The sequence below is a fragment of the Drosophila grimshawi genome, unplaced genomic scaffold (assembly GCF_018153295.1).
Source record: "Drosophila grimshawi isolate 15287-2541.00 unplaced genomic scaffold, ASM1815329v1 contig_1377, whole genome shotgun sequence".
Lineage (NCBI taxonomy): Eukaryota > Metazoa > Arthropoda > Insecta > Diptera > Drosophilidae > Drosophila > Drosophila grimshawi.
The window spans coordinates 13,559,182-13,577,546 of NW_025062900.1; the positions used below are offsets into that span (position 1 = coordinate 13,559,182).

The 18,365-nt window shown below is 37.5% G+C and overlaps 1 protein-coding gene across 1 annotated transcript; it reads right to left on the reverse strand.

Moving 5' to 3' along the window:
- Positions 1–2,833: 2,833 nt before the first annotated feature.
- Positions 2,834–9,053, reverse strand: LOC6562961 (protein obstructor-E). The gene is made up of 6 exons (XM_001988229.3): positions 8,991–9,053; positions 8,743–8,805; positions 5,720–5,942; positions 5,113–5,231; positions 3,149–3,545; positions 2,834–3,081 (listed from the first exon to the last, which is right to left on the reverse strand). Exons 2-6 carry the CDS (start codon positions 8,780–8,782, stop codon positions 2,919–2,921), a joined length of 942 nt encoding a protein of 313 aa, XP_001988265.1. The 5' UTR covers positions 8,783–8,805; positions 8,991–9,053; the 3' UTR covers positions 2,834–2,918.
- Between the last annotated feature and the right edge of the window lie 9,312 nt (positions 9,054–18,365).

An 18,365-nucleotide genomic window follows, 5' to 3' on the forward strand; every position in this document is an offset into this window, starting at 1 on the left:
ACATATTTGCCCAAAACCATTATACTGCTTTTTCCCCACACAAAGAAAATGCGTCGCCATTTAAGAGGTTGCCTAGTGACGCTCTATAAGGACTCAGGACCAGTTGAGGGCAACTATTTAAACTGCGTGGCTGTTGTCTGTGACAATTACGCAAATTGTTGTTGTCATTATGTAAACACTTGTTTGTGTCAAATTGGACATTTAATACGAGCACCAAGAGGCTCTTCCACTATATCTCTCTCTCTCTCTATATATATATATATCTATCTACTCTTCCTCTGTGTATGTTTTCACGGTCCAGTTTCAAGTTTGTAAACAAGAGTTGCACAATTTTCATGTTTCTTTCGTGACATGGTCGTGATCTTAAGCCAATTTCGTGTCTCAACAAAATGTATAATTTTGGCATTAAAATTATACATAAGAAAGATATAAATAACATGTTTTATTGGAGTATTTATTATGAGTTCTTATCATTGTTGGTTTGATTAAGCATAGATGATGCTTGAGCTAAAACGTAAAATTTAAAATAAATATCAATATATAAAATAATTGTGCATATATTGTAAATTAGGCCGAAAAGGCTTATAGAACCGAAGAAGCAGCTATAAAATGCTGCAAATTTATAGAACTTACAACTCAATTGGATAAGTAGTATAATAATAATAAGTAAAATCGTAAAATTAAAAATGATATGAAATGGTAAAAGATATCAAAATGTTATATTTTAAAGTCGTGCGCGTTGTGTTGGTTAAATTTTAATACTGTTTCGGTTACTTGTGGCGTGTTGCACGGACACGCGCTCAACTCTAGTCCTGGCAGGCAGCGACTTGGGAAGACGGGAATGCCCCGGCGTAATCTGCCAGGTGACAGGTGTGCTCGGACATGTCCATGTTACAGTTGATTAAGTAGGCGCTGAGTTCGACGAAATGCCTTTTAGATGGCACCGCAGCAGCAGGTGCTCTGGCGTGAACGAGGAAATGGATGGGGAGCCAATGTTGAGCGTGTCACAGGTCGTGCCAAATTATTGACAGCATGACGCCAGTTTGTTCAGTATGGCGACTGCTGGCTGCCAGAATGACTTGATTAATTAGAAGCCTACGGGCTAACAGGTTGCCCACGCCCCTTGTGCTGGACGTGGCCGTGCGCCAGTAACGGCGTCATAAGTCGCCATTGGGTGGAGTCGTCTCAACTTGAGTTGAGTAGAGTTGAGTTGAGTTGAATTGAGTTGTTGATTAACGCCAAACAAAGATACAAAACACGCACTGCTTTGGTTGAGGCCCTTATCCATGGTTGGACAATAGCACGCTCTGATGCTTGGGTTAAATTTGTTTGGTTTGTACGTGGGTAAATATAAAGTTAGGCATTAAGTGAAGCGGCTGATTGTGTTGATATATACACATTGTTAATGGGGCATAGTGGGTTAATAAAACAGAACAAGCCTACCTTTCAAAAAACTGCGAACTTACACAGGTGTCGGCTTGCGTTGATTTGTTTTCAAAAATAATTTTGTTTACTATTTTCTAAGTTAGTTTACTTGTCTAGCATAGCTGTGTCTCTGTGAGATATAAAGTAAACAAGTAACAATGCTCGCATTGTGAAATATATATTGGACTCCAGGATTAATATATCTGTTCATACTAGTTTTAGTTAATGTTTGGCAGAATATTTCGAATAGATGCAAACTCCACTCTAAAAAAAATCGCATCCAATTTCAATCCGAAGTTAAATTTATAAGGCATTGAAGGCAGTCAATTTGTCCACATTCTAATTAAAGCTCACTCACGCAACTAAATGCTGAACAACAACAAACCCAAATTCAAATGCGTAAATAAAGGTCTCTCTTTGTGCTTCGGCAGATGATAGATTGCGTATAAAGTTGTTTTCTTGAAGTCCCAAAGTGTTCAACTGGTTACTTTGATCGAATTAACTCAAATTCAATATGCTTTTATTGACATCAATTTATCCTCTTACCAATGCCAATTGTCTTTCCATGCAATGCGTAAACAAATGCCCCGGCACAAGCCAAGTGAAATATCTCATCGTTGTCGGAGATTTTACGTTGCCACTTAAGCATTGCAATTTACGAGTACACCTCCGCCTCCACCCCAGCCTGCTCCCGCTCCACATAAACCATAAACAGACTCACACCCAACTCTTATGCGTCCTGGTAATGGCTACTGTAAATCTCGTCTCTCAACTGCTCACAATTTTCACAATGCAATTTCGATACGTTTTATCGAATGTTCCTTATCTGCCAAACGTCATACACATGTCCAAAACTTTATGGTGTCTGTGTGTGAGTGTGTGTGAGTGTGTGTGTGTGCGTGTGTTAGTGTGTGTGTGTCTGTGAGTGTCGAGCTGTTGCTATTCTGTTGCATACTTTTGTGCATGCTCAACGGCAAATTGAATTATGCGCGAGAGAAATGGAAAGAAATATATGCATTGATTTTGTTTTGAAGAAGTATGGCAAGTAAAGGGGGGAAATCCCTTTTGAATGGAATTCTCCATGCTGTCGTCTGGTTGCGCATTCAAATTATGTTATTCTGGCAGCATCTAGTATTGTGTTCAGAGAATCTGAACGCATATGGGTTGCGTGTTGTTGACCTAAACGTTGGCAGGGTTGGAAACAGATTGGAACATATTTCTTGGCATTGTTGCATGGCTAATAAAGAATATTTATGCAGTTTGTAAAATAAGCTTAAGTGCTTAGCACATAAATAAATACTCAGCTCAACAGTTGAATGCAGAAAATTAAAAGGTCCTTTGACAATTAAATTTCAGCTTAGAACATATGCAGAAAAGGCCTTTAACAATAGAATGTCAACTTGGAAAGTATGCAGAAAAGGTCTGTTTATTCGTAATCAGGAATGACAAACTTACAACTAAACAGTCGACACTTTAGCCAGCTACTCCACCTGCTACTCCTCCTCGGGCTCCTCCTCTTTGACCACCTTCGACTGCGGCCGACGTCTGGAGGCGCCACGCACTCGTGCTGGCCTTTTGGTGGTCGTTGACTTTGGCTTAGGATTCTCCAGATCATACAGCTCGGCATCGCTAAAGCGATCCTTATACCAGTCAGCACTAAAAAAAATATCAAATCGCAATTTCAATATGTTGTTTTTGCATTTTGTGCGCTTATTAAACTTACCAATCCGGCACAAAGCGTGCCCAATTGCACATTTTGTTATCATCGTCGAACACCTGGCCAAGTTTACAGCCATTGCGACGGGGCAGATCGCCATTTACACACACATAGAAGAACTGACAGTCGTCGGGATCCGCGTAGCGTGGATGTGTGACGGCAATGCTCTCGTTCACCTTGGGGCACTCAAACTCGAAGATGTCCTCCGATTTGCAGCCAGTGACGCCAACCTCATCGGGCCACGTACAGATGCCCGTTTTGGGATTGAAGACAAGGCCACCAGGACACGTGATCATGTTGAATTGTCCATCGACGCAGAAATAAAACTTGTCGCATATACCGGGCTTCTCATGGCCAAAGTAACCGTTCTTCCTTGGACAGTGCTGCGATGGTTGTGGAGTTTCTGCGGACATTTTATTTAAATGTAGTTAATTTAATAATTAAATGAATTGAATTACAATATGCAATAAAGTCTTTCTTAGCCTAGTCAGCAGTTAGTTTAGTGAGCTCTGCTCTTAAATTGAAAATTTAACTTTTGAATACATATAAATAAATAAATATGTATATTATTTATAAAAATAAGACATATAATATGCATTTACCTAGTTAGTTCTTTTATTTACCAACATATTTCAGTGCCATTTATTTTTTGTAAATTTTAAACACTCTTAACGAACTTAAATTTATAAAAATCATTGGGGTGAGCTTGGCTCATAAATTCAAAAGTCTCTCTCTTTCTATATTCAGAATATAGCCCTTGAATTAATTAACAAGACTATGCATATCTCAAACAAGCTTAGATCAGAAAAACTGCATAAAATATATTTTCATGCCAGGAATGAATAACAATAACAAGGCAGCAAATGCACATGTAATTCTTTTTTGTATGAAATGTATATTTTGAATATCTGAATTCTATATCCAAAGTTGAAACCTTTTTGGTTAAAATTTCCATTATTTTGCAGTTGTTGCAATGTGCTTTATTTCAAAACTACTGCAATTTCTACGAGACCTCGTTTGTGGTTTATTTCTTAGTCCAGTTTGCTGTGTCCCAGGCACATTCCGAGCCAAGACTTTTTTATGCTCTAGAGGAGAAGTTTATTGCCACAACAGTTTGGCAACAATGCAAAGTACTACAAAATGGCCAACAGAGTGCATATATGTGCATAAAAGTATCTTAGAACTGGAAGGCTGGACACTTGGTTAGACTAAAATAGATTATTTAGAGTGCCTGACACAAAAAAGAAAGAATATTAACCAGACACACAGACAATGCAATAGGAACCCAGTTTTAATTGGACCAAATACAATTCCACGTGATATTTGCATATTTGATGAGAATATAATGGAGTTCAAGGAATGGTTCCGTAATTGCACAATTGGAAATTGAAAACTGTAAATGCACTAACATTTAAGCCTCTTTACTTTGATTGCAATACCATGCCAATTAGCATTAGGACTGACGTCAATTTTTCAGCTGTCATGCGGAAGATGGCAGAGCACTTGAAGACCACGTGTCGGGTCCACATAAAGCCATACGGAGCGTGACAAAATAAAATAATAAAATCACAAATAAAGCAAGTCTACCAAGAAATAGATAAAATAAAACTGAAGCACCAAAACAAATCCCAGCTCTAACTCCAACCAAGACCACAAAGACCTATTGACGACAACAATTTGGGTTAACCACCTCAGAGGCTATGCCGTTTGCATATTAAATAACTCTGGTTTTCATGTGTTTTCTTGTTTTCTTGAATTTTTAAAGCAACTGTACGAGTAACGAGCAAATAAGTGCGTGCACGGATCGCGTTTATTGGACTTATTTTGGTCAGGTTTAAATACGGCCCAAAGCGTGGGATTCCTCATCGCGTTTGCCGCTGAACAACACGCTCTGCATACTGAAAACAATTTTGAAAAAAAAAAACAGAAACAAACAAAAAAAAAACACAGAACTTTGGTTTCATACTCACGCAGCTTGGAGCGCTTGGTGCAATCAATGTTATACGGCAAATCACATTTCTCCTCAATGGGTGTGTAATCATTGAAGACCATTCCGTCCGCACACAGCCTTTCCGTCGGCACACCATCCCTGTAATTAAATAAACCAATCAAGTTATAGCCAGTGAGCCAAAAACAAACTAACCAAATAAAAATGCAAGTATATTTTTATAAGAGTAATCCTGGCAACAGAGTACATCCGTGTTTACAATATTTAAGCCAGTGTATGTGCGCATTTAATTTGAATATCCCAAAAGTGTTAACACGTCAACTGGATTCAGTCACATTTTAACACTTTCGTAGAACAGCTGAATTATTGATTACGCTCACTTGGGGGCCCAATGGTGCGAAAGATAAGCACAGCGCATTTATACACATCATTGGCCACAGGAAGCAAATCGAATCCCCTAGGTGTTCTCAACTGGATGTTCAAATCAGCTGCCTGCTGCCTGCTGCCAAGGATAAATAGCTATTTACTTGTGTATATGAAGACGTGATTTAATAAATGTAACTTTATCGTACATAAACATCAAATATTCCAATTTAATAATCATGCACATATGCAACTATGCAACTTACAGGCACGCATAGTATTTGTCGCACTGCTTGCCATCCGGATAGAAGCCATTTGGTTCCGGGCACTCCTCGGTGGCTTCGTACGCGGCTGCTGCCTGTGCCTGTTTCCGCTTGGGCTCCACTGCCGCCTCCTGGACGGGATCACGCGTCCTTGGTGGCAAGTGGCGCTGGGATGGCGGATGACCAGCACCAACACGGAAATTACTGCGCTGAGCAAGAGTTGTCCCTATGCAAAAAGAAAGAGGAGATATATACAAAATATTAAGTATAAAATTCTTCAAGTATATAAAGAGTCTTAACCTATATATTATAGTACCATTTTACAATAAGCTAGTTTTGCCTGTAAATATCAATAAATATCGATTTTTGTACGAAAAAACATTTATAAGTTTATTTACTCATGTGTTTATTAATTTATTTACATACCCTAGCTGAATAAATAATATCAAAACCGATAAATATTATATCTAACGTGAATAATTTAATTATGATACTGATAAATTTCATTGTTCACACTATTTACATTTAACATTTTTTCTAATATTTTTTTTGCTATGAATTGAGTATTTACCTTTTGCTCTTATCGTTTAATCTGCGTCAATTGATTTAACACAATGAACAGGTATTAATAGAGCTTATCCTCAAAAATGTATTAATATTTTAAGTACGCTCAATATTTACACATTTTAATAATTTAAATGTGTTAAAGTTAAAATCACTTAAGGTTTATCTTTTGTTTTCATTTGCTTTAATGCCGGCCGGTTACTACAACCATAATTTTGTTAAGTGTATGCGTTAATTATTTATATTTGTTTCATTTTCAGACGCTTGAAACCAGTTATACCAACTTAATATATGCCGATTGAGTATGTCTTATGGACTGACTGGATTGCGACATAGGCAAATTGGCTGGGCGACCTTAAAAGTGAAAGTTGCGTTGATCACCTCAGCATGTTTCAATCAATATTCACAAAAACAGCTGTTTCCCAAGTGACATCAGCTGTTTTTCCACCAAATACAGATACAAAGCCAAGGCAAAGAGTGTCCATGGGTGCGACTGGTTCACACAGTTCAATCAACAGCAATGCAGAGTCAGTCATCCGCTTCCGACACAGAATGAGCAACAATATGCACTTCAAGGTAAACCACTTCAATCAGCAACATGGCGAAAAAAAAAGAAAACAACAGCACACGACCAAGGCAAACAATTGCAAGAAATGGCGAATTCAATTCAATTTGAAGTCGACACACAACACACAGCACACAATAATGTCGACAAGTGGCTTTCTGCTGGACGGGGGGGGTGATTGTGAATGCGGCTGTCTGACATTCGATTAAACGATAATAAAGAAACAATTCCACCGAGCAATTAGTGCGTAAAGTGTCAGGCAACTAGAAACAAGTTGTTGTTGTTGTTGTTGCTGCTGTTGCGGCTTGTCATTGAAACACGTTTCGTAGACGACTTGGTCAAAAAAAAAAGAAGAAAAAAGAAAAGAAAAACAAAACCAAATAAGCAGAAAAGTCGCGATGACTTTCGTAGTTGATTTTGGCTATACTCTAGCTGCGCTAGCTGCGTTCGGATGCCATCAAATTTGTCAGCAACTAGGCGACATCTTTTTAGCTTTTTTTCGGCTATATACTTTTAGCCTGTAGTTTGCTCTTCAAATGTAGCTTTGCATGTGCGTTTTTTTTTTTTTTTGCCATCATGCAGAGTCGCTTAGTTGTCGGCTTTGCGGTTTGAGTTTTTTACGTGATACAAACGTCGATCTGACAGTTTATCAACAAGTTTGGCATAGAATACCGCTTTCCGACCACTGTCGCCTCGGTCCCGGCCCCTTTGACTCTTGGCTGCCAGTCCGGTTAAACTAGATTAATTGAGTGCCTTTGCCTGTCACCGTGTTGAAATTTCACAAAAAAAAAAAAAGAAAACCAACGTTTTTTTGCGCTTTCGTCGAAATGAATTCGAGTCAGCAAGTTTTTGTGGGTGTTGTGGCTGTCATCGCAGAAATAAATGTGCGTGAAACATGCGTGTTAAGTTCATTGAACATTAACAAGATTAAAAATAAACAAGTTGCAAACACTTTTTCAAGTCGCTCATTCAACTGTTAGGTAAATTAATGGAGCGCATTGAAATTGTCTAGACTGCGCTCAAAAGGTTTATTTTATTTTTCAAATTTATACAAGTAATACACATACATATATAAATATGCTAATCAAAATTTTCAAATGCATAGATGCCCAATAAAATTTGTATTTATTTATTTTGCATATTTATTCTTTTCTGTTATTATTGTCACGTTATTCTAATTTTACCAGCTAGTTGCCATTCTGCAATAATTATACAATAATATTTCCACATTCGCCAAATTATTTGCACATTTCATTTTGGGTGGGTCGCAAACAATTGCCAATAATGTTCATGGTTATTTTAACATGATTACAAAATATGTTTAACACCCACATATGCAACAGTTGCTTGCATATCAATTAAACAAGACAATTAACAAAATACAATTTTAAATGTGTGTTGCCGCTGAAAAGGTCGTATTTGGCCATTGTGGGCGGCAACCAATATTTAATGAGCTGCCACACCAGGCATATGGTGACTAAAATGCCTGAATTTCTGTCTGTGGAAACTGTTAAACAGCAACAGCAAAAGCAAAAGCAAAAACGACATTAGTCAGATGTGAATTAAAATAAAGTAAATGTGTTGTAACATATTCATTTATTTGCTGTCCACATATGTCTGTTCAATTTAATATATTACGCGTAAATGAACACAAGCATGAAAACCAATCATATTGCTTAAATTCTGTTGTCGACAGTTGAATTTTGCAGTTGAATTATGAGTTAAAATGTATTCGGAGCTATTAAAATGCATTTGCCGCTGTACAGTTTCAGCTGGTACTCAATTCAAGGCAAATTGATGGCGATCTCAACCGAATATTTGAATAAAATTGTTCATTATGTTGATGTCTGATACCAATTCACTAATTGGCATATGCAATTAAGTGTTTTCCACTTACCCACAAGCAGCGCGAATATGCAAATTTTCATAGCCGCCATTTTGTAATTATTAACAGTTGTACCTGTGGGCAAAGAGAAGTATTTCAATATTTAAATACACAAGTATGTTGAAAGACTTCACTCAATTAAAATGTCACTTTTCACTTGCATCAATTTTACAATATTTAATCTCATTTTTTTTCGATAATGCCTGGCACTTAACACCGTTTCAATTCCGCTCGTTTCACTTCAAAGCTGCACTATTTACCGTTCCGTTTTCCGTTGTGCGCACGCGTCACCGTCTCAAAGCCAACTGTTCGCTTTGAGCTTGTGGAAAATACTTTTTAAATGTGCTGCGCTGATCGACCAGTTTGTGTTGTTGTCATTGCCTTTTTGTTGCCCCATCATATCCAACGAGGCAAATTGTGTTAAAAACTTTATGCAAAATGCAACAAGACATCTTACCAAAACCGGCTTTGATCAACGACAACACAACAACAATGTCCAAAGCTTAAAGCTTCCAGCGCATATCAACAGCTTACTCATTGCGAGCTTAAATATTTGTTTCTTTCAAATTTCCGATTGTTTTTTAGTCAAATGATGAGTTGAAAATATTTCTGATTTTATAGCTCAAACAATATAATTCTCACAAAATAATTGTACATATTTTCTTAAATTACAACTAAAATACACAGTTTTAATTAATATATATATTTAATATATTAAAGATGAGCTGACTATGAGATGTTTATTATTCATTATCTATAGAATTACCCTTAACAGTTAAATCTGATTTTATTGAAAAACAGCAAAGTACCAATATTTTGGCCAAGAGTGGTTGGTTAAGGAGACGTCCTCTGAGCACCTTCGACACCAATATCGATAGCAGCACTTTAATCAAGACCATCTTGAAACAGTTTGAACATTTCCCACATCCTGACAAACATCAATAAGGGAACAACAGTTAATAGAACTCTGAAAAATATGTTCACTCAACTCCAAAAGGCTAGAACGGAACTTTGTATGCTCATGGCCGAAAAACAAAGCACCAATAACTTTTCTGCAAGCCAACCAAAGAGAAAACTTGTCCGTAAGCATCAAGGACCACTACGGAAGCCCGGTGGCAACAATTTGAATATGCTAGCAGTAACAAAATGGAAATTCAACACGAAACGGCCCATGAAATATTGCATAGTTTTAACGAGCGTGCATCCAATGAGCAATGATGCCAAAATTTGTCAAAAAGCTGACACTCGACCAAAACCAGGACCGGGAGCAGAATGCACAAGAACAAAAGCCCGTACTGTGCGTGAGCCGGTTGCCTGGCATCGATGATTTGCATTTTTGAAATTAACTAAAAATTATGACAAAATGTGGCAGAATAACGTTTTGTGTCAACTCCAGGTGTCCTTTCCTATCCTGCAAATATATATATATATATACATTTGGAGCATGTTTGCTGCATCATTGTGCATGGTCACTAACATCGTTAGGACTTGTCAGAACAGAAACCTCACCCCCAAAATCCCTATTTAGTAGGCCCTGGAGCTGTCTTGGCTTGTTTTCCAGCTGCTTGGTTTTCAAATGTCTTTCATTTTGTGTGTGTAATAATTGTGATTGTGACAAATTGCCTTTTTGTCCAAAATGTACTTGCTGCTGGTGGAGAGAAGCCGTTCCGGGAACAATAACATTTATGGCGTACTTCTGGCCACACACTTACAAAAATATATATGCAAATTGCTGACTTAAATGGCAATGGTAATATTATGTAAATACTTACAAATATATGTTTTGAAAACTGATTATGGTCAGAGAGGAAATCGTTGTATCAAATTGAATGTGCAAAATATATTCTACATTTCTACTACAGAAATTGTTGTTTCTGTTTTAAGTCACCTACGCAAAAAGTATATTAATAACCTTATTGTATAAATAAAAGTGCTGGTGAAAAAATTAAAATGGTTAACAAAAATATATGAATTCTTCCTCGCATGCTTGAAGTGAAATCTTTTAAGAAGTTATTAGCATTAAAATGACAACAAATTTAGACGAACATAGTTAAAATAACCAAGCTCCCCAATAAATATTCTTAAATTGAATTTAATGTTTTTGAATGGTATTCGCTTAAAACCTGCGAACAGACGAAGCACTGTTTATGCCTTTTTTTTTTGTACAGATTGTCGCAGCCAACAACTTGTTAGCCAAAAAGCTGCTGCATTCAAAAGAGAAAATTATCATAATTTTGGGGCGCATTATGAAGCGATTACACAAAGCAGCACACACAATGAGCAGTGGACCATTCGACTGAAGAGTGAAATGCAAACGTTGCAGAATTTAGACTCTATTGTTGCGAAGTGAGTACGTTGCATGCTGCATGCCGCATGCTTTGACTTGTCCACGCTCGAATAGCAATGGTGCCGCAAAGTGTATAGTGTGGCAGCTCTCAAGTGGCTGCTGACTGTGTCGAAAACTTTACCAAAACCTAATCATAATTTCTCGCCGATAGTTGGTGGCACACTCGCCCCACATTCTCTCCCTTTGTGTCCCTTTGTGGGTCTTTCAGTTATGCACGCGGCACAGGAGCTTTAGTTCAGTTTTGGCTTGCAGTTTTTATCAGCAGCAGCTTTATTTTTATATTCAATTTTTCGTGGACCGCAGCGCCATAAGCGCCACGTTATTGTCATGTAATTGAATTTAATGGCAATACGAATGGATCCGCATCCGGGGGCGGTCATTCATTGTATTAGCTGGCGATTATCTGGCATTTTTGTGCTGCGCTTGCAACACTGGCAACAATGCGCGCGCCTGGGGATATGCTAGGGCGCCCTTTTTTTTATTATTATTTTAAAGTTAACCAAATGTTGACAATGCACCCAAAAAGTTTTGGCTGTCATTAGCCCAGCTCTAAATCGGTCGTTCTGTACATATACAAAACAAAAAAGAAAATAGGAAAACAAAAAGCATTGAAATGAATGTTAAATTTGGTTAGTTTTGAAAACGATTTGATCGACTTTTTCAACACTGTGCACAATAATGTAGCGCAGAAATGTGAGCCAGGCGAGCCTCGTGCATGGAGTTGCCATAGAGTCGGAAATGATTTATATAAGGCTGTAAGCATAATCCTGTCATACGCTTTAGTGATTTAATGCATAAGCTTTGGCTAGGGGCTGTTTGGGTTGGCCAATCAGCGGCATCTGCGGCAATCGCTGCCTGTCAGTCGGCGCTGAAAGTGCTCAATATCGTGTCAGGGCCATTTCACGCACGTGTCTCGTGTGTGGGGCATTGTCATGAGGCAGCCGCAATAACATTGCAACAGCTTGTTCTTGTTGTTGTTACCCAATTTTAAATTAATGAGTAGCGGCAGTATGTGACACAAACTTTCACATGTCATCGATGCTATCCTCGATGCTATCCTCGCTCTCGTCCCTTCGTTTATCCTTACAGCCACACCCAAAGGTAAATGAACATTTTGATGCTAAGCGGCTTTTTAATCATGTTTTGTTTTAGGCCATTTCGTATTAGGCCTTTAGCTGGCCGCACACCTGAATTTGTAATCAGTTCAGACTGTTTGGTTTCGATTTGTCGGAAAAACACTTTTACACTATTACACTACATTTATGACTTTTAAGTAGCTTATAATTTGTAGAAGTACATTTATATATCGTCCATAAAATGTACACTATTTGACAATAGTTTATTTTATTTATAAGCACTCTTTGCAAAAATTAATACTTTACCAATGATGTAAACAATGTTCTAATGGTGTGTCTTTCAATAATTTTCATTATTGATACCATTAATAAATAACTATTATATAAAATCTCGAGCAAGCCTTCTATTTATCAAATGACAACACATTTTATCCAATTTTTTTCATTATTTTCCGAAAATTTCCAATTTTCTTTAGTGGTATCAGCTAAGTGAAATGTCAAAATTAAAATAAATTTAAATATTAGTAAATAGATTCCATTCAGTTTGCTGAAAATCCGTAGAAAGTTTATTTTGGGTTTTAACTTAAGCCAAATTCGCAGCAATTTCCAATTAAAGTTTACTGAATTCTGTATGCATGCTGCATATTAAATACAATATACAAATTTTGGCAGACACAGCAAACAAATGCCAATTCGGAATTAGCCGAAATTATTAGACCAGTCGGACAGATTCCAAAACATTTGCATTTGTAAATGGAACTTAATACAATTACGCAACTAAAATGGCCACAGACTCGAATGAAAAGCTGTGCATTATAGCATGATAGCATGATTCGAGGATATCACTTGTTGTAGTTGTTGCATTTGTGCGTTGTTATTGTTTGTGCTTAAAAACTCATCAGACAAACGACAATGCGGCAATGCCACAAGACAACAGAGCAATTCCAATCGCCACCAGACGGCTGTTAAGAGGACACTTTTATCAACAGCTGCAAAATACAACAAGCTAGAATGCTGTACTCGAGTGAGCTCGACTACGAGAGACCCTGAAACCAGGATTATTGCATTTACAGAAAATGCTTACGCCGGCGGATAGTAATGAGATCAATATGAGATTCATTTTGGGATAATTCTCTTGTGTCTGCAGTTGATCAATAATATTTAGTATTAATTGCAAGAATATTCCTTTAAAATTGTTTGCTATCGAAAGTCGATTCATATCGATATTCCCGAAAGAGTTATCGACAACTTCAAATAACCTTGATATGCGCTCGTAAGCGAGCACATATATTAGAATTTCCAAACTCTAGAGCCTATTGCCTACATTTGCACAATATTAGCATACCCTTTTTAAACATTTTTAATTGGTTCAGGGTATAAATATACGAGTTTTGTGAAATTGTGGTTCCCTAACTGCCTGACCAGAGTCGCAATGGTGCGGGACTCATTGCATTTCAAGTTGATTGCGTGGCAAGAGCAAGTTTTCTAGTTTTTAGTTAGTTAGTTCTTGCTGTGCATAAGCTAACCGCGCCCACTAAATTGCCATCCTCAAACTGCACTCATTAAGTGTCACTTAAGAACCACTGACAAAAGTATTTAATCAACGCACACAGCGCAGTCTAAAACACCACACTCCCTGCTGGCAATTTGTATATGATTGTTGTATGAAGCTAAAGTCACAAAAAATACAGTCTGCATATAAATTAGGCGACGACGGAAGAAAAAAAAATTAAATAAAAATTGTCGCACAACTTTCCTAATGTGCTTGATGAAGTGAAGTCCACTGTGCAGCAGCCTTTGCGACAAGCAAATTATGTATTTGCATTTTTAATGGTGCCTAAAACAGGCTACCCATAAATTAAATGTTCTCCCAGCTGCGTCAAGTTGTGATTTACAGGGTCGTATAATACCCAGTAAATATTTCAACTTTTTATGATTACTTGTTGCATTTACAACAACAGAAGCAACAGGAACATTTTAACAGCTACAAATTAACAACAGCTTAACACTTTTATTAAGACTTTTCAATCATGCGATTAAGAAATATTTCTAAACATTATTTAAATTATAAATTTGACAACACTGCCAATATGACCTCGAATAAATTAAAATTTCATATAATGAAAATAATAATAGACATAAGTGGTCAAATTAGCATACTAATTCAGTACAGAACGCCGCTCAGAAGGGCCTTCTCGACTTGCTCAAAACTGTTATTAAGCTGCCAACTGCATGAGACAGCTGCACAGCAACCAACTATGGCAACAGCAACGAGGCCCGGAGCCAGGCTTTGAACTTAATTAGCTGCGCATTAGCGAATTTTTACTGCATGGTAGATGGCAAAAGGTAGCAGATAGTGGGTTATGGGTAGGAAGTGCTAGATGGGTAGATTGAGAGAAGTGGTTGTGTTGGAACTTGCGACTGCAGCCAGGTAGTTACTTGCCACATCCTTTGGCCCTTTTACTGCACGGATAATTTTTGTTTTCGACAACGGCAAAGGGCTGTCGCAGTCCAAGGGGACAACTCGCTCTGGCTGCTCGTTGGTCGCTGGCCACTGGAAGGAAATGTCGTACCACAGGCTCCCAGCCAAAAAGGAAATGTTGCCGAGATTAAATGCCCGACAGTGGTGGCAGAGGTGGGGTGCGGGTTGAGCAAACTGTCAGCACGGACAGGTGAGCTAGTCTCGGTCTGGGTGTGATTACGGTGTGCAGCCGCAGTCAGGCTTTGTCTTTGGTGTCGACGCCAACGCCAACGCCACCAACGTTGCCTCTGCGTGTTATAATAAACGAAATTATTTTACATTGCACAACATTTTCATATTTTCATTTTAATTTTTTTTTATTTTATTTTATTTTACTTCACTTCAGCTTTAATTATGCTAAATAGATGAGCACCTATTTAAGGTAATCAGCAAGTACTCCCCGTTTAAATTTATCTCATAGTTATGTCAAGCAGTAAGTTTACGGATTTTGCTTTAGCAGCAATTTCTTAAATTCTTTTTAGCTGGCAAAAGTTATTGCATATGATTTATGGTGCTAGAGATTGAGCAGTTTCCAACATATAATAACTAGATCAAAGGATCCATTACACGAGGGAGCTGCACATAAAAAACACAAACACAAACCGATAAGCACTTTGCCTTTGGGTTGCCACAGCAGCCCATGATGCAAGCTAAAATGTGTTGAAAAACGTTCAACTTGCAGTGGCCGTTTGGTAAATATTTACCCAGGTTGGCAAAGACTCTTAAAGGTAGTTGCCAATGCTGTCAGATTGTTAGGTGTTCACAGCTAAATATAAGCTGCACTGTTGTTGACTTATGTAAAAAATGATGTGACACAATTTAAAACACAATTACATAGTATATCAAATTACTGGAATGTAATACAATAGTTTTTCTTGTAACCTGTCGTTCCCTAGACATAAGTAAGATGAATGGTGAGTTGGAATCTATTACATAAAGAAAATAATAAAACTAAAATTAAATTCGCATTTTTGCAATACTCAACTCAATAACAGAAAAATCTATTGATATTCAAAACTATTTCAATATTGTCTTTCAATAGTTATTGAGCATTTAGTAGACAATGTAGTCTATAAATGTAGTACAGCATAGAAAAAGTACGTTTTCTTTTTAAGATACCACAATCACAATTTTAGCTTGCAAAATCAGAGACCAGATCCACTGTGCAGTCACAGACCGACAATTGCGAACAGATTCTCAGATTCAATCCTCCTGCTTTATTATGAGAAATCACCAACTTAGCCTGCGCCCCTGTTGGCAAGCAGCAACACCAACTACAATAACAACGAATGGCACAAAAATGGCATAAAAGAATGCAGCTTAGGATGAACAAAAAAAAAATAACACACTCTATTTGAAGTCAGCATATCCGTTTAGGAAGCCAACAGCTTCCTGGTACATAAGTAGTGGTAAACATATACAAACACCGACGCACACACAAAGGAAATAAACTAGTGCCTGGCTGGAATTGAAGTCGAGCAAAGGACGCACGCCTTTTTGCATTGCCTTGACTTGCCATTTGGCAGAAGTCAAAAGGGCGTTCATGGACGTTAATCTAAATCTGTTGCTCTCCTTCTCGGTACTGCATCCTGCTAGGCACTTTCATAACAAATAAGCACGGTCCGATACGTTGAGTAGCCAAAAGTTAAGCCAACTCCAAGGCAGGCGGTCAGATAGAATGCGAACAGCTCTTGCGCTACAAACTTGAAAGTGAAGAAACAAAATTGCGTATACGCCGCATAGTTCAATGTTCAACGCCAATCTGCCGCGTAGCTTCTAGCTGCACAATTTTTTTTACCACATCATAAGCAGCGCTTTACGTGCAATAAATAATGGGAAACTGTTTTTTCGCAAAGGCAGCGAACTTTTTATACATATACCTCATCCACACACACATAAAAAGCAGCCTTTGAGCCACTGCCATTGAAAGGCTTTTTAAAAATGGGCTGGAAAAAATCGTATTTCTCTTTTTTCTTTATATTTACTTTCATCCTTTTGATTAAAGTATTTGTAGTTACTCGTATTATGAGTGTTCAACTTGTAAAGATATTTTAATTATTTTTCTTGGCTAAATTAAAAATGGAAAACTTTCGCGAGCTAAATCTATGGAAAAAAAAAACATACCTTAAAAAAAATACATACAAAGCGGCTAGCTAACGAAGGGCCATAACTCAAGATTACGAACTTTCTTTAAAGTTCAGGTAAGTAATTTGTAAGCTTTTGCTTTTTACAATATTCTGATATTATTATTATCTACCTCTACACATTTATTATACAAAATCAACTAGGGTTATAAATGCCAACATGTCGATATCCACAAAATTAAAAATAATATTTAAATATTGATTACTGTTTGGTGATTTAAGTGTGTCTTTCGTTGGCGCCAGCTTACCTCTAGTCAAAGTAGAAAATATTTGACAAATGTTTGCAAAAAATATGTAATATTGTGATTGATATATAAATTAACATATTTGTATTAAATTCAATTAGTTAAGACGAGCGCTTAACATGTTTTTCTACATAGGGACTAAGTCTGAGGTAATTATATTTTACCTCAAGTTTAAATAATTTATTCTCCTAATTTCACATATTTATGTGTATGATTATACTCTAGAGTGAAATGAAATTTATTAAAATATGCAAGATTTGCTTGCAATTAAACAAAACCATTTGAAATGCAAAGCACACCGATTCTCGTTAAAATTTTTGCACTTAAGCCAAGGAGAAGTTTTCGTTAAGTTGCTTGTAAGTCCCACGCAGTTATCTGAGAAGTATTTCACGCACATATTCCTTTTGACACTGACTCTAATATTTATGGCCTAATGTGCATAGGATTTCAGTGGGAGTTGTTGTTGTCAGATATTTCGCACATGTTCAGTCGACTGCCAGAGCTAAATGCACATTGCAGCCACCTCTTAAAATACACACACAGCCAGACTCCCTGCTGTTTTTCTGTTTTGTTTTGTGCAATTTAACAGCTTTTGGCTAAAATAACAAGCCACACAACAAACTCAAAATTCCAGGCACAGCCAACAAAAAGTCAAGCTCAACATTGTGCAAGTGAGCATTCTAAACGGGAAGGGGGAGAGGCGAGATGCGACTGACTATATACAGGGTGTGCACAGTACACAGGGCATATAGTAGTTCAGGTTGCTGGGGCAGAATGCCTCTGCATATTTTTGCAACACAAAATAAACCGCAACAGCAGCAAATTTTGCTGGTTAGTTTTGGAAAACTGCAGCAATATACATGAATACAAACACACATGACTAGACAGACTGGGTGTGCGTGTGTATGTGTGTGTGTGTGTGTGTGTACCGGTGTCTGTTTGAGAATATGCTCGTTGGGGGTGAGTAACTGTGCAGCAGTGCGCCATAATAAAATGAAATATATTTTTAAACAATTACCTTTCGAGGCACTTTTATGAAAACGGAAGTTGCTGGCCAACCAACAAAGCCTCAGCACTTGAATGGCAAACCAGCAAACCATCGGCCCATAAAAGGGCCAAAACAGCATTAAGCGTATTCTATAAGCACTTTGTGTGCAATCACGACGCCTTTATATAATATTCGCTCCACAGGAAAATGAAATAATGAACACATTAGATCGAAAATTAGATCGAAACGTCTAAATTCAAATTTTAAAGCACCGCAAAAATAACAATCTTATTTGCTCAACATTTTTGTGAAAG

What these genes read in the sequence shown, in the direction of transcription:
- LOC6562961 (XM_001988229.3), bottom strand. Translation starts at nt 8,782, where the DNA reads ATGGCGGCTATGAAAATTTGCATATTCGCGCTGCTTGTGG. An exon ending in CATATTCGCGCTGCTTGTGG is followed by an intron (nt 5,943 to 8,742) that starts GTAAGTGGAAAA and finishes CTTTTTGCATAG; the next exon opens with GGACAACTCTTGCTCAGCGC. An exon ending in CACCAAGCGCTCCAAGCTGC is followed by an intron (nt 3,546 to 5,112) that starts GTGAGTATGAAA and finishes AAATGTCCGCAG; the next exon opens with AAACTCCACAACCATCGCAG.